We start from the raw sequence: 17,823 nt of genomic DNA, 5'->3' as shown, positions 1-17,823 counted from the left end.
AAGATGTGTGGACTTCAACTCCCAGAATTCCTCAGCCAGCATGCTGGCTGGGGAATTCTGGGAGCTGAAGTCCACACATCTTAAAGTTGCTGAGGTTGAGAAACATTGCTCTAGACAATAAACAGCTGTTCCAAATCCATATGGCAGAAATGCCATCAAACACAGGGTGAGCATTATCTCTGTAAGATTCAATACATATTGCTTTACTAATATATAAAGAATTGTTTTTCCTATTCAGCTTTAATAAAACAAGCCATTTCTCACATTATATTCCACAAAACATACCTTAGCAAAGACCAAAGGCAATGGTGTCTTTTAAAAGAGACTGACAAATGACTTATTCTGATTAAATTTCCATTTCAAACTTACTCAGTGAAACAAAACAGCGTATTTTATTTCACGTAGCTATAGCCATGAAAATTTTAAGCAGGACCAGGAAAAATACGCAATCCATAGCAGAGGACTAAAGGAAGGAGACCTTGAAAGCTTGCACACTACTTTTGTGAGAGTGTATTAGTTTCAAGGCACTGCCTTTATTGGATCAAGCAAAGAATTTAAACACATAGTCATAGTTTATAATCTCCCTTCCTTAAGTCAAAAGAAAATATATTGAAGCTAAGGTTAGATGGATCTGGCAATATCATTTACAGAAATCTGGCCATAAGCAGTGAAACTAAAAGTTGCAGCTGTATACACAGATATAGAGTTAGGCAGAGATAAACTTAAGGAAAAAATACAGAAAACCAAGTAGTTTCTTAATAAGGTTTTGCAAACACTAGAGTGCTGCCGCAATGCTGTTTAGAATAGCGTAACCATATATGTCTTAAGGTTGCCGAAGAAGGAAAAAAGAAACGCTTGCTGTTCCTATAGTCAATTAAACGAGTCACATTCAAAAAGCCTGTTGGTTACAATGGCTCCGATGCAGGATTTTTAACACTGAGCACTCACGTACTGCGAACAAGGGAATCCATATTTGCAATCTGCAGCACTGGTCTGAATGGCAGCTTTGTAATATGGACAAATGCCCATTTGAGGCTGAGCTGACACTAGCCATGCTGGTTAGCCTCAGCAGAAGCCTACTGTTGTGCCCGTGAATAAAAAGAATCTATTAAAGAATTCTCAAGTGGGAATTTATGCAGCAAACCTTATTTGAAATTCGCTATCATCTCTTTCCAGCGTTACTGTGATTTAGGGAGAAAAAAGAAAAATGGAGTTCCCACTGGGAAAATGAAAGCCCGTAAAGATAGAAGTTTTAAAAACTAAGCATCTCAGAAAAACGCTCAATATTAGCTTTATACTAGGTCCATATATCGTTTTTTCCCCACAGGGCAATGCAAAATTTATGTTTTAGTTGCAAATTTGAGGCAGAAACCAAATCAGAAAACATTTTAACATGCAATCTAAGTCATCCAGACCTTTTTGTAAGATGTACTTATGGCTTGCTCTACAATACTCTCCTCTTATCTGTGATCCCATTATTAACTGAATACTTAGAGCAGAATATTTCTTGGGCATGCTCTCTCATTTTTTTGAAATATGCAGAGCTTAGTCTCCAAGACTAAAGCGGCAGTTCTGGAAGAAATGTAGCGAGCAATAACATATCAGCTAGGAAGATATGCATGTTGCTTTCCCCTCATCACTAAGTAATTGTAAACTCCAGCCAATCTGAGGAAAAATTTCAACGGAATTATGAAAACAGACATTCTGGACAGCACAATGTGATGGAATGTGGGTAGAATGGAATAGTTAGATAAAAGTTGGGAGTGTCATTTAAAAAGTACAGGCAGAAGAGACAAAGAATTAGGAGGATCAGACAGAAGGCAGAGACAAAAGACAGGTAGCTAGGATATTTGCTGAACCAGTAAGTTATGTTGGATTGTGTGATTAAGCAGAACTAAATTCTTTTTCAGAGAATTCTTACTCCATAAAAATGACCACTTGTTCTGGATCTTATGTTCTATAAATAAATATACGTTTACAAATTGTGCTATCTACATTTCTATCTGTGTGGAATTTAAGAACAACTCACATCATCCCATTCGATGACTGAGTTATATTGCCAAATCTATAAAAAATAAAATTCTAATGCTTTCTGTAACTTAGGAAGTAGCAACAGGAGACCGCTGGGAGGAGTCTCAGAATCTGGATCAGTGGAATGGTTTGGTCAGTCAGTCCTGGGAGCCAAAGCCTCGTAGAGGACTCCTGGATTCATCTTTAGCCCAAGGACCGCTCTGTGAAAGAGCCTGAAAGGCTTTCAGTAGAATGAATGGGCAAGGGAACACAGCATGGAGATTTATTTATTTGGTCATCACTGTACTCAGATCTGTTTCTAAATAACCAATCTACCTGTAGGTGATAAAAGTAAGCCTGTATCAAGAACATATGATGAAAGTTATACATTTTGTACTAAGTGGCATTTATTATTTTTTTTACCCCAACTCATCATTCATTTTACTTATGGTGGAGTCAAAATTCATTTATCGAGTTAGGGGCGATGGTATTGTAAAATTTGAGAACCTCTAATCTATGAGACTATGCAGAAATGGCCAACCACAGATTAGGAATATGGTGCCATGCTCTATTACACTGTTATATCTGACTCAGCTGTGCTGGTCCTAGGTCAATGTTTGGATGCAATGGCAAGCAGGATGGAAACCAATAAGCTGATACTGAATCTACATAAGATCCTATGGATGGGTTGCTCCCAGATGCAGAAAATAGGCACTTTGCAGGAATGCATTCCCACAGTAATTGGTGCATCACTTAGATATAGTTAGATCTATCAGAGTCACTAAAAGCCTAATTGACAAGGTCCTTCAGTTGATAAAACAATTATGTCTCCCTCTGGACAGGGGATGGCTTAGCCAATGGATACCTGCACTGATAACCTCAATGTTTAATTACTGTAATGTACTCTGTGTGGGACTGTCAATATGATGGGAAGCTAAGCTAATGCAACATTGAGCAAGTTGCCATCACTGCAATTTAATATTATTTTAAGGCTACTAATCTGTCGCCAGGTCAGGTATAAGATTGTAGCATTAACCTATTTGAGGTTAAATATGCTGAGTCTGACCAATGCAATCATCCCCAGAAGTTGTCCTGATTATGCCTGTGGCTATTTCATCGGACACCATGCAGAAAAATACATTATCATACGTAGCTCTATTTTTTGGAATCTTGGTTGGTCAGAAATAAAGCAAATTATTCAGGGCAAGCTAATTTAAAAAAAAAATCACCTTGACATTTGTAATCTCATAATAGTATTCTTGTGCTACCTGTGACCATTTTTACAATTCAAAATATATTTCACAGTATACTGAATTCATTTTAAAATGCTATATACTGGGTAGAATTTTTAAGAAATAAGTACTGATGATCTTTAGCTCACCCTTCTACTTAGCTGAGTTCTCAAGTAAGCTAACAATAATTAAAAAAAAAGAATACAATAAGTTTAAAAGTAAACTAAAATTAATGCTGAACTAAATTAACAATTAAAAGTGCTTTGAGACATTACTGAAGAGAGATGAGGAAGCCACCTTGCTTTGATTTTGCTCTACCTTTTATTAAAATAAAGTACCACATAGAAGACCTGTGCAGTCCTGCCAGCCAAGATTTCGGAAACAATTACTAATAATTGGAAATAAATCAACCCATATAGTATACTATCTAACAGTCTCCTCCAAGTTTACCTTAATTCCTGATAATGTTAAGTGTTTGCTCGTGTATTTTTGTCGGCAACAGTGTGGAAGTGGTTTTTAATTATGTTCTTCCAGGATGATTTTTAGAGTTCCTAGTCTAAGCTACAGCCCTGGAACTCCCTAGCGATCTCTCTTCTACATACTAACCGGGTCTGCCTCTGCTTAGCTTCCAAGGTAGGCCAAATGCCACACCTGCTGAGATTTTACATTATAGTAACCTAAGAGAGAATTCAACCCAACATTCCCACACATATGGAATCCTTGGTGCTCTCAGAGCTTGGTTGTCTGCTTGACAATGTTTCATTACCCAACTAGGTAATATAATCAATCATCAGACTCGTACTACTGATGATGTTACCCAGTTCATTACCAACTGGGTAATGAAATGCCAGCAAGCAAACACCCAAGCTCAGAGAGCGCCAACAACTCTACAGTTCAACCCTGAGCTACAAATATTCTCTTCTCTTGATTCCCACACATACTCAACCAAGGAAGAGAAAAATACATCTGCAGTATTGTGTAGTCACTTTAATGGTGATTTTCTAGACAGCACAATGCATTAACCCTATGGCCACAATAAATTAGCAGGCCTTTAAGAAACAACACCACTTTGACTGGAAAAGTGGAAAAACTGGGGACAGGGGGTGGGGAAGGAATAGCACTTCTATGACAAGACAGGGAATGTTTCTCAGAGCCGCCTAATCTTATTTTTCTTTTCAAGGGATATAGAGCATAAAAGTTGGAAGAGGCCCAGAAATTGATGATGCTTTTGTTGCTGCTACCTTATATATACTTTCATACAGAATACTTTTTGACATTCATACATAATTGCACGTCGAAAAATATATTCCTACAAAACATTCTTGAAAATGCACATGAGAAATAGCCTTGAAGAATAGGAAAATAAAGGTGAAGAGTAATATAATTTTGGAGGAATAGTTCTGTCAAAGAAAAGCAAGAAATTAGGGTATGAAATCTGTCAAATGAGAAGAGGGAGCTATGGGCTTCCACTAGAGAGGGCAAATGCTAAAATGTGTACCACAACATCACAATGTAAACTCTGCCCCTTCATACCTACATACAGCACTGGAAGTAAGTTCAAAAAGGTGGAGTTTGTGTCACAGTTTCATGATAATGAGCATCCCGTCATGGGTCCCAAAAGTCCACCTGGGGTTGCTGGGACCAATTTTTTATTGTATGTTATTTTGTGGATGGTTGAGGAACTTTAAAAAACAAAACAGAAGGTTGGAAGTCAAACAGAGGCTTAAGGTACTTACTGTGCCCCTTAACGCACCCCCAAACCTGCAGAAAAAACTGAAAAAGTCCACTCCACCCATTCCAGCAGCATCACATTCAGTCTCCAAGCAGGTTACCAAAGCAACAAATAATTTCCAGGGCAAAAATTATGGGTCACCTCTGATCTACAGAGACAATACGTGAAGCAATCAGGGCTATGCTGGAATATATAACCGATTTCTGATCATGGTGTGCTGTGTTAATATATACTATACATTATGCATGTACTTTTTTAATCAAACACTAGGGCTGTGGGGAGATGGCCCGAACACAAATAAAGCCTATTACAGTCAAGCAAAGGATATTTGTCCAACCACAGGATACCGTCTACACTGATTACCATAGCAGTTCAGAACTGAAGAACCCAGATTGTTTTTTATTCTGATTATCGGTTCAGTTCATTGACTATGGACCTGCTGGGGATAAAACTAAAAAGAGCACTCTAATTACACATGACATTTTACACTTGCAAGTATATAAATTAATCAGCAATGAACGGTTTGCAGCTGGATGAGCAAACAGATTCTTTGTATTGTGCATTTTAAGTTACATGGGATATCAAAGGCCTATCTGTGGTAATAAATCTGCAATCACACATCCCATTCACGAAGTAGTAGACGCAGGTCTCTGTGTGCATATAGCTCTTTTACACCATGACCTAAAATAGTTTATGGTTTCTACTGAAAAAAGTAGCAATTCATATCAGTACATATTATATACAAAAAACCTAAAACTGTTACAGGCAGCATGTCCCCCACTGAAAAATAATAGCACACAAAAGAATTAATTCATGCCAGGATAATTTTTTTGTATAAAGTACCTATGAATGACCGGCATTCCAACCTTATCAAGCTGGGACTGCAGCCTTCAGACTTCTGCTTCTCAATTTTATCCATGCAACTTCTTCCCTAGCAATTGATCACTGTGGGGATCAACGAACCATCCTTAACCAATCTATATCATGCTCTCTGACAAGACAGCATTTTATATTACTCTACTGGGGAGTTCTTGGTGCTCTCTGAGCTTGGTGGTTTCCTCACAGACGTTTCATTACCCATCTAGGGAACATCACCAGCGCTTGTAGTTCTGAGTGATGCTTGAGCAAAGGGAGTTTTTGATAGTATCAGAAGCAGTGCCAGATTTAAAGAATGCCATAAATGCTGCCCTCCTTGTTGTTGTTTTTGTTTAGTCGTTAAGTCGTGTCCGACTCTTCGTGACCCCATGAACCATATTGCGCCAGGCCTTCCTGTCCTTCACTGCCTCCCTGAGTTTGCTCAGTTTCATGCTCATTGCTTCAGTGATGCTATCTAACCACAAGGCCCTCCTTGTGCCTTCCTCCAAAACAAAGTTGGGGTAGCAGTTCAACAAACCAGGCAGCTGCCCTCAATTACATTAGATTAAATGCCAGTTAAGAACAAGTCACCCTACCAAGTAAACATCATATTAGAAATGATTAAAATAATACACTTCGACTATTATTTGCACATCCAGGAAACTGAGCAGAATTAGATACTAGTGCAAAGCAAACTCCAGTCCAGATGGAAACTTTCTTTGATTCTTCGGAGTGGCAGTTGGAATGAGGTACCTTGTATTCATACTCAGAAAGCACAATTAAGTTTCTCAGCACTACTGTTAACAATAACTGGGATTTTTTATCAATGATTTTAAAGGATTCCTAACAAGTGTGGGTTGATGTAGGTTATGCTCACAGAAATGATCATACCACTACCTTCTCCATGGGTTCTTTCTGCATTCATCTGTGAAAGAGTTTGAAGATCCCAATCACTCTGTTATAAGTATCTGTTCCATTATTACCATTTGTCCTACAACCACAGAAATGGTTATCCCGCTTGTTGGTTTAAGCATGATTATATTCCTCAGTCCTTTTATTTCATTTCACATTTTATTTCACTTTCAGACTGACACAAGAGTGCATATTAATGGAACCAGATCAATGCATTAACAGCAGAAGTTGTAGAATGGGAATTCACAATGAAAGTGTTGACCGTGCAATAAAGCTATTATTCTGCTAAAACAGCTCTCACTACTCAGCTCTCAACAGTTCCTGAATAGCCTTCAAAGGGAGTTCATATACAGCTCACTGAAATAAATTATTTGGATTATCTGTGAGATGACAGCACAAATGACTTATCACCAGAGCAACCTATTCCACAGACAGCCACAGCTGAAGTATGAGCCAAAGCTGAGCAAAGGTTCTCCTGGCCACGGTTTCTACTTCATGGTTAATCAGGAGTCATGAGTCCAGAAAAACACCCTGAATCATGCATCTTCTCCTTCTGAGGGAGTGCTACCCCATCAAGAGCCAAAGTGTATACTACAATGGAGGCAAACTTTGTGCTAAAATGGAGCCAGTGGAACCAAGCCACTAGACAAGATCCAGTTGGAGCCTGTTCCATTCCATTCACTCCCTCATAGTCTCTGTACCCTGAATAAGGACTGCATGTATCCACTGCATCGCGTCCCCCTATCTCCACTACCTATTTCCAGAATGGAAGACTGGAGACTGGGTGGAAGTTATTCAACATCTCTGAATTGAGAGATAGCTTCTTAATGCACAAGGGACTCATCTGCCCAATGAGGAGGTGGGAACGCTCAGCACTCTTCTCTAAAACATTTAAAGTTTATTAGGGAATAACAGGTTTTTCTACCTCTCCTTTCCTATTTTGTACAGATCCTATATAGTGGATGTTTAAATCTGAGGACATGTCATACAACATGTCAGCTCTCAACAGTTCCTGAATAGCCTTCAAAGGGAGTTCATATACAGCTCACTGAAATAAATTATTTGGATAACCCTATACAGTCCTATAACTAGGATTAAGATTCCATTAATACTTGATGTTTCATGCTTTGAACAAAATAGTATGAATAGAAAATCCTCATTCAAACCTGAAAAAAAATTACTTTCATCACCAATAAAAGTCTCTTAAAGTTTGTGATGCAGATTTGAGAAAACTATACTTTTCAAACCCAGCTAAAATAAAGAATAATAATATGAGGAACTAGTTAATCTTCTGATTTGCATTTCAAGTATTTTACATAACAGAAGTAAGAAAATATGAAATAATAGGATTTTCAGTAGAAAACCAACACTGAAGAAGCTTTGGATATCTGATCTTGGAGGCTAATGAATCAGTGTGCACAATTAAGCCTCTAATTCAATTCAACACTAAATAACATTTAAGAATCATTAGACTAGGAAGATCCATTTGTTCATTATGCCAGGCAATAAAATATCCCAACATTAATTATTTTTATAGGCAATACTAAGTAATTTTACAGCTTGCTATAATGTTTACAGTTAACCCATGAACAAATGGATCCAATGAAAAACACAAAACATTAAAGTATTCACTATAAATGAATACACTTATCAAACATTTTCTTCCATTATGTTATTAAGGAGTAATTACTTAAAAGTCATTGTCCACACAATAAGGATGGCAATAGAAGAATACATTCTGGCTAAATTCTAGAAGAGAAAACAAACAGATATTCATGTTTGAGAACCAGAGTACATACCAAGCATTCAACATTTTAACAAAATTTCTTTAAAATAAAAAAAGATCTGAGTAGTTACAAGAACACTTTACTACTTACCTCAAATGTGTTACCAGTTTCATCAATCTCTGGTGGGACAAAAGCACCTTCTGGATCATCTTTAAAAAGAATTTCATATTGAGACATTAAAATCAGTTAAACTCCGAGGCAGATCAAAAATCATTTCAATCAACAAATAGTAGATTCATTTAGACTGGAGTGAAGATAACACCCAAAAAATTCTCCAAATAAGAGAAACAACACTGAGGAAACTGTTTTCCCCTTAAAGTGTGTGTGAAGTTATATTTTACTCTGTTTTGCTCTGCTGTAAGCAGCAAAAATAAAAATTGTGCTACTATCCTCATGTGTAAGAAAATAAAATTCTCACCTATAGAATTTCTCAGTAATAGAAAAAATTACAGAATTCTGCACTATAAATTCCACATAAGCAAGCTATTATTTTTCTCTATTTTCTCAAAAAACTATTGCAATAGGAAGTTCTGTGGAAGTCACTAACATTTAAGAAGTTGGTATAATAAAAGTAAAAAAAAAATACCACAGCTATCACTGAACACTACAAAACATAAAATATAAATCACAAAATTAGGGTCACTCATAGATATCTTGAAAGTTGAAAGCTATCAATCCATTTCGGTAGGACAAAGAAGACAGATTGGTATCTTCTTGCATGCTCCTATCGCCAAAATATTGGATGTTAACTCTAGACTATTCAAAGGAGATATCCAACAGGTAATTCTCACAGGGCTAGAAAAAATCTTACATAGAAACAGTCCCAGAAGGTCCCAATTATTTTCTCAATTCATTTCCTTGATTTCTCTCTAACAATAAAGGAGGGACATTGAAGAAACATTTAAATAACATTCAAGATAAGTGTAAATTCTGAGACCTCCTACTGTGTTTACACTGCCTATTTGCTGTCATAAAACATAAGCACTAATGCCAGATATTTTTTTGAAAGGTAGTCGAACTACTGAAAATTAACTTCAGTGCATCATTTTTACTGTTTCAACATACTAAGGAAGATCAATCTAAAAGCCTTTAGCCATTACTTATGACACAACCTTTTGTGATCTTTCCAAATTACTGAGATGCTATAATAAATACCTTGAATGTGGTATGTCAGACTTGGACCTCTCAACTTTTATAAGCCATACAAAAGGGATCTGATAAACGTTTATACTACTTTATCAAAATAAAATAATTTTATTAACCCACAGTAATTTGTATAGGCTTACATGGCTGTACTGCAGAAATGGATGGGAAGAATGGGTGTGCAGCATCTTGGATGAGAAACAGGGAGTAGAAGACAGCCTCCCTCACAGGAAGAGGTGGGCTCACTCAACCAAGGGCTCCACTGAGAACAGGTTTTTTAGAGGAAAATGCCCTGGCATGAAAGTTGGGTTATGTAGTTAGGTTAATGCTGGTGAACATGATAGTGAGGACACATAACTGCTGTCTGACTGGGTACTTGTGTTTTGGGAAGCTCAAATTAGAACAGCACAGGAGGGTATTCTTGAAATCTCAGGGGGCTGGTGATGTCAGGAAGCAAATAACCACAATGGCAAGCAAAGCAAGGTATGACCGGAGGCACTGGACTAGCAATTTAGTGCAGGTCCCTGCTTCTAACCCATTTGCTTCTTCCTGGGGTCTGGCTGTCTCGTGGCTCAGCTGGTGTTGGAGTCCTCCAGGCTATTGTTGTTGGAGGATTTCAATCATCACGCCCTGTGTGTGAGGTCTGGATGGATTAGTATTTCATGGCAACCATAGGTTAATCTCAAGTGATCTCAGGGTTGATGCATACAGACAATCACATGCAAGGCCTGCTCTTTTTTTAAATTTTATTTTAAAAACGTTAGAGCTGATGATGTATAATCTGAAGGACCCTGGGATCAGTCCTTTGCAATGGTCAGATCACTTCCTGGTCAATAGGCAAAGCCTGTCAGCATGCTTGACCTCTGTAGGTGTCAGGACCAATTAAAATAATCTGCCCACCCATTTTAGACAATTTCCATCTAATCTAGGGGGTGGGGTTTCAGCTACAGTGTATCCTAGTTGAAACAGATTGCCTGGATCCCTTCCAAACAGGGTTCACACAGTACTGTCATTCTCATGAATGACCCGTAACAAAACCTGGACTGTGCTGCCCCTTCTGGTTCCACTAGACCTCGGCCCATAACAGAACCTGGACTGTGCCCCTTCTGGTTCCACTAGACCTCTTAATAGCATTTGATATCATTGACCAAGGTCAAGGTCCATGCTTCTGGACCACCTGTGTGGCTTGGGAATTGATAGCACCATTTTATGGTGGCTCTACTCCTTATTGAGTGGACTGTTTGAATTAACAGTCAAGAGAGAGATGCAATAGTTACTATATAGTGTGTGGAAACCATAGTGTGGGAAACCATAAGTCTTAGTTTCTCCGCCAAGTTATTTAACACTGAAATGAAATGGCTGTGAGAAATCATCCATTGGTTTGAAGTGAAGTATAATTACTACATCAACGATACTCATTTACACATTGCTATCCCAGACTGAGCCAGAGATGCAGTGGAAATCCTTACTCAGTATCTGGAGCTATGAAGGACTGTATGGAACAAAACAAGCTTAAACTGAATCCCAACAAGATAGAAGTCCTGTTCACAGGTAAACCATCTGCTCTATTCTGATCCCTAGGTTGGCTACGGATTGGGCCAATCCCCCTGTGAAAAAACAGGACTGCACTTGGGAATTCACTGGACTCATAACACGTGCCTTAGCAGCAGGTGGAGGCCCTGCTAGGAGAGACTTTGCCCAGCTTTGCTAGTGCACCAGTTGGACCGGGAAGCCATTGTGACAGAGACATGTGCCCTTATCACCACATCATCATATTGCTGTAATTTGCCTTACATGGGTTTGAATCTGAAGACTACCTGGAAGTTGCAACTGATTCAAAATGCACTGGCAGGGGTGAGCCATTTGAGCAGCATAATACCTACAACTGCTGCGTATGCATGCACTGTAGTGCTCTCCTTTCCCCTTCGTTTGTTAGCACACCCCAGTGCCCTCCTTCCTGCGCTTGAGGACTCTCCAGGGGCGCTTCCAGTGCACACTCTGCAGCTCACTTTGGAAGCTACGGGCTGTTTCTGAGGCTTTCTCCTTCTTCCCGCAAAGACCCAGACCCACAGTGCAGCACGGAGGGGGTGCAGTGTGTGTGAGTGAGTGAAGGAGGGAGTGGTGTATGCAAGCGAAGGGGGAAGGAGAGCACTGATGCATGTGAGCGAGCAAAGGAGGGAAGGTGCAGTGCATGCGTGCAAGCAAAGGGGGAAGGAGGGCGCGGTGCATGCATGTGAGCAAGCAGAGAGAAGGAGGCAGTACATGCAAGTGAGTGAAAGAGGGAAGGAGGACGTGGTGCATGTGTGTGAGCGAGCAAAGGATGGCGCTCGTGTGTGTGAGCGAGCAAAGGGGGGAAAGAGAGTGTGGTGCATGCGAGCAAAGACCAGGGTGGGTGGGATAGACTTACCAGAGCGACTTGTGATCTCCCCAGCTGGTTCCCCATTGACTTCACTTGTGGGAGGCTGGCAGGGAAAGTTGCAAATGGTGATCACATGATCATGGGGGGCTTGGCAACCAGTAATAAGTGTGAATGGGTTGCCAAGCTGTGGGGGCGTTGCAACATCCGTAACTCTGGGGACCAGTTGTAAGTCCATTTTTTCAGCACCGTCATAATTCTGAATGGTCACTGACTGAATGGTCTTAACTCGATCTAATATATTATACAACTTGGGTGGGGTGAGAAGAAATATTCTTGGCAACAAATTTAAAATGGAGCACTGGAAAAGCAACTATCAATATGTTAACTAAAGAATGCATTTACAAATCAAATGTCTCAATTATTTTAAACATTCAAGTACAATGAAGAAACTATTCATACTCTTTCAAATCTGCTCAGTTCATGCTTTTACACATCACAACTGCCTCATTAGTAAGAGAGACAATTCTATCAGAACGTTTTCCACAAAATGTGTTCCCTTGTTATTTCAACAATTACATCAGGGTGAAATGAAACATAAAAAGGCACTGTCAATGTACTTATGAAGAGCTCTAGCAGCCTCAGTAATGCTGGCATTGTTATTAAATAAGTGTGTGTGTGTGTGTGTACGAGTGTATTTGAAAGCAAGGAACAACCTTGCTGATGATCTCTGAGGCTGCAATAACAGAATCATCTGTTCCATTTGTTCAATCTTTAACAAACATTATTGTCAGTCACGTATCAATATATTTCGGAAGAAAACCGAGGAATTTGTTTATATCTAAGTTTCTTCAATTTTAACATCTATACTGCATCAATTTCTAGAAGACAACAAGCCCCATGAAGCTGAGAGAGGAGAAAAAAATAACCCTCCAGAACTCTAATTCCACTCTGCAAAAATTAATGTCCTGAGATTTAAGAAAGAAACAGTACAACATACTAGCATCCTCAATCTTCCTCAAATATCCCTAAGATCAACTACATAAATCTTGAAATACAAAGCTCAAGAGAGGATAAATGGAAAAATTAGGGAAAGTATCATAGTTCTGGTTACCTGCCCTGTGCCACACCAAGATCCTGCCCAAAAGCAGAACCAACCAGCAATCAGCTCCCAAAAATAGGCAAATCAGAAACTTACCTGGATAAGGACCCAATCAGGATTCAGCTGCTCAAATTGACCAACCAGAACCCAGAAAAAACAAAGAACCAATCGAGAATCAGTACTCCAAAAGTGATGAGTCAGAAGCCAGCATGAACAAAGGACCAATTGGGTACCAACACCACCAAAACAACCAATCAGGATCAGGCACAAACAAAGAAGCAATCAGGGACCAGCCCTCACCAACCTGTACCAATAGGAAAGACCAATCAGTAGTCAGGTCACCTGGCTATAAAGACAGGAGCCCAGTCAGCCCCTGTTCAGTTGTTTGTGGTTTGTATAGTAGAACACTTTGCCTCTGAAAATGTGAGCCACAGTTGCTGGCAAAATGTCAGGAAATCTGCTGTCTAGACCATTGTCACTAATCCCTGAAGCTCAACACTGCCCAACCAATACAGGCTGTGACAGCCTATACCAGTATACAGGTAGTCCTCGCTTATTTGTTCAATGACCATTTGAAGTTACAATGGCACTGAACAAGGAGACTTATGACTGGTCCTCAAAGTTGTGGCTGTTGCAATGTCCATGTGATTGAGCTTGGCAACTGATTGTGTAGTGTTCCATGGACATGTGATTGCCACAGCTGGCTTCTGACAAGCAAAGTCAATGTGGAAGCCAGCAGAAAGTTGCAATTTGCAGTCATGTGACATTGTGCTTGACAACCTGCAGTGATTTAATGACTGCAGCCAGAACTGATGCTGTAAGTTGGGCACAGTCATGTGACTTTTCACTTTATGAGTACTTAGTGACTGAGTTGCTGGTCCCAACTGAGGTCAGTAACTGAGGACTACCTGTATTATCATAGTTCAAAGCTTTACAGACATCTAAACTTTCTCCAAGTTCATCTTTCTTAATTCTAGAACTCTTGAGAAAAATAGAATATCTGTGTGATAAAGGACATTATAAATGTGTATAAGAGAGGAAAAACATGGAAATAGACCAATTCTAATCTTATTCCTCACACCTGTCAAGTAAGATAATCAAAAATAGAAGCTGCAGATAAGTTGTTGCTATCACAAATTTCCTAAATTAAGAGAGCAATTAAAATTGCTGGAATAGTATATCCTCCTGAAAGCCAGATACCTTCAGAAGGGTAGCAAAACTGGCACATCCATAAGAAGCTTACACTTCTGTATACCACAGGTTTTCTGAGATGTCAGCCCTATCAACCCAATAAACATTAAATATATATATGGATGCATATGGATGCAACCCAATAAACATTAAATATATACATGGACTGCATCCTGAAATCTGATATATTTAAAAAATAATTATGGTTTTAATTATAATTAATTAATAAACCTCATTAATCTACTAAGCTTTTAGCCCTAATGATCAGCCTGCTGTAGACAATAACATTATGCATCACCAACAGATGGAAAATCCTTTGCAGCAGGTTGAAGAACTGAAAAATATGCCCTTTCTAGAAACAAATCAGACCTTTTATTTTCAGAATCTGCCCACTAAAAAAAGCAGATTCATATTTTCTTATGCAAATCATCGTTTCTAAAGAAATTCTGATATATTTAATGTATACACGCTGAGCTGCAATGCCTGGCCCTGGCAAGGCCAGGGTGGAAATAAAAGAAACATTCCAAAGAAGTTACTTTCATCTGCTTGCCCACAAAGTGATATGGGTGAATCCATGAATCTGTCAAGAGTCAACGTGGCTTGAAGGAGATTTTTAATTACATACAAGAAGTGGTGGTGAAAATAAAATAATACAATGGAGGCTTTTGCTTGATAACAGAATTTGCTCATTGCCATCAACTTCCCCTTAAATCTGTCAGTTAATCAGGTCCCCTGGATTTCCTGACTTAAAACTTTCCAGCATATGTAACAACCCTTGTTCTTTTCTTTGTTATAATGCTGGGACCCCACAATTGTCAAATAAATTTCTCCGCAGCATTGGGCTCCTTATTTTGACAATTTCCATGACGGTATACATATATAAATCAAGCAGAAAGCTGAATATTTACTCTTAAAAATGTATATTAATTTTTTGGTTCAACTAACAACCAATAAGTATATTATATTGGGACTGTAGAAATTTGAGTCTGTTTTCCTCATGGTGACCTATGTCTTGGAACTAGAAAAGGAGCCTTTAAAAAAAAAATTAATGCATTAGGACAGGAATCTTAATGATTTCTTCAAATATGGAAGGACAAGTATGCCTTCTAGGTAATAGAGATGATGAGGCATTAATGTATCCTGTTTACTAAGTCTCAAAATTATGTAATAGCAAAGAAAAGATGGACCTTGCTTAAAGTAGAGACATTTTGCTCTTACTAGGTATGAATGTTTGGACTAAATTTGCTCTTGCATGGTGCACTGAATGATAACTCTGCCACCCCGTTATATTTATTTATTTAGATTTATTCCCTACCCTATTACTTTATGGATAGTTTTGTCAATAATGTATAAAATATAGGAGTTTCAGCCTCAGTCTGAACCTTTTTTTTCAAGTAATTTTATTAAAGATTATATTACAATAGTAAAAACTAATACGAACTAAAAGAAAGATAGAAAAATAGAAAGAGTAAAAGGTGCAAAGGGGAAAAATAGGAAAGATATAAAGAACAGAAAGAAAATAAGGAAAAAATATGGTAATACATACAGACACACACACACACACACACACACACACAAAGAAGTGACTCCCAAACTTCATCACAAGTATGAACAATTTTAGCAAGTTTTTACCTCTTCTTAAATTACAACAAAGAATTCTTCCCATATCCCATCTCTTATCTATAAACAAATCCATAAAGCATCGTCATTTCATACCTGGCATCAGCAATAGTCCATTAAGGGTTACCAGAAATTACAATGTATCTATTTTTAACCTTGATCAAATAAACCAACTTTATATTCCTTTCTTTTACTTCTAACAATCTTAATCTTTAGTCCATTCAAATAATGTCATAGAACTTGATTTCTTTTTATTTCTTCTTTGCCCCTTCTCACGAGATTCTTCAAAGCTTTAACACATCTCTTTTGTAAGTCCAATATAGAAAAAAAGTATCCAGGTCACTCTCTTGGTTTATTGTTTCTATGTCCCTTTTAATTACTAAAACATCAGCCAGTATCTTCTGTATGTCCAGTGTAACAACTTTTTCCATGTCATTCTTGTAGCCTGTCATTTATAAGTCTACTCTCAACCCAGTCCCTGTCTTGTCAAGTAAAACTTGTTCCTTTTCCATAACATCTTTTAGACACAGTCTATTCACGGAGACAAATGTCTCTGTTGACACTATTAATATTAATATTAACTTAATATTTTTAATATTTTTCAAAAATATCCTTCAATATGTCCAATGTTAGAATATTTTGCTTCACTCTGTAATTGTAAGTCGAGTTTATGTGTTCTCCTTTAATTGTAATATTTAGTTCCCTCTAATGTCCAATTTTTAAAATCTTATGTTTTTTTTTTAAATTCAAAACAAAAGCATTTTCCCATGGGAAGGGTTCTTTAAAATTAATCCCAAAATCTTATTTCAAATTAGTCCATTTGTAACTTTCTAAAATCAAAGTTTTAATCACCCTTTTGCTGTTTATTCCAAAAAAATATTTTTTTAAAGTTATTGAACTTGTAGTTAAAACTTTTTTGCTAAGGATTGAAGGAAACTCACCTGGTGCTGTAAAACCTGTCAATCCAAAGGTTCCTAATAGCTGAAAAGCAGTTAACAAGCAATTTCTGAAGGTGATTAGAAAAGGAAGTATGCAAACTTAGTGTCCTTTCAAAGGCACCAACCGCGATTTGAGCAAGATGACTATTCCCTCATCTTCCAGTGCTCAAAACCTGCCAGAGACAGCTGTCTTACAGTGTCCTCATGAGTAACAACTGTCTGGAGCCCTCGTGGGTGATCTCTGGTCCTCTCCTTTGTCTGGAGAGGTTCAAAGAGCCATTCTACTTGCTGACTCTTTGTTTTTCGCCACAGTCATCATCTTTCTCCGGAAGTCCCAGTCTGAAACTTCTTCAAAGGATTGGAGATGAAGTAATTCTATTTTATGATGATTTAGGCAATATTTTAAATGAGGATGGTGATGATTTGGTTTATATTTTCTCACATTTCCTTCCTCATACACTAAGTGAAATGAATGAGTGCTAAATAAAAGCTCTGAATGCACTGAAGTATTTCCTGTATTGAGATGATCCTAGTAAGCTGCTAACAGCACTTTAATTGTTGAAACCTAAGAGATTCATAGTAGAAAATGTGTGTTTTGCTCTCAGCCCGCTACTTGAGCATCTTCTCTACCTCTGCATTACCAAGTGGAGCAGGCCGAAGTTCAGCCAGAACTAGACAGGACAAAGGCTCCTGACATCCCCTTCACTTTCTGACAAGGGACCTATGTACTAATGTGCCAAAAGTGAGTTGTTTCAAAGCCACAGATTAAGCCAGCTACTGATAAATATGTAATTAGTGATGGAGATGCCATCAACTCTAGTTCTGAGTTATGCAATCTGAGCACATTACCAAAATATTTAATAAGCAGGACCACACAGATATTCCTGCTATATTATGAAATGTATCTATTTATTCATCATACTTACGTAGCCACCTATCTCATGA

The 17,823-nt window shown here is 38.2% G+C and overlaps 1 protein-coding gene across 1 annotated transcript in view; it reads right to left on the bottom strand.

The window, feature by feature from the left end:
- KNDC1 (kinase non-catalytic C-lobe domain containing 1) overlaps window positions 1-17,823 on the bottom strand; it is an 81,320-nt gene that overhangs the window by 51,153 nt on the left and 12,344 nt on the right. Inside the window, exon 3 of the mRNA XM_088128978.1 lies at window positions 8,619-8,677. Within this exon, the coding sequence (XP_087985104.1) occupies window positions 8,619-8,677 (59 nt within the window). The remainder of the gene's footprint in view (window positions 1-8,618; window positions 8,678-17,823) is intronic.

The sequence above is a fragment of the Python bivittatus genome, unplaced genomic scaffold, assembly GCF_059951505.1.
Source record: "Python bivittatus isolate LINGU-HERP-01145 unplaced genomic scaffold, Pbiv_v1 ctg000780_np1212, whole genome shotgun sequence".
Lineage (NCBI taxonomy): Eukaryota > Metazoa > Chordata > Lepidosauria > Squamata > Pythonidae > Python > Python bivittatus.
Note: the sequence above shows the minus strand (reverse complement) of the source record. Positions and strands in the feature narration are given on the sequence as shown.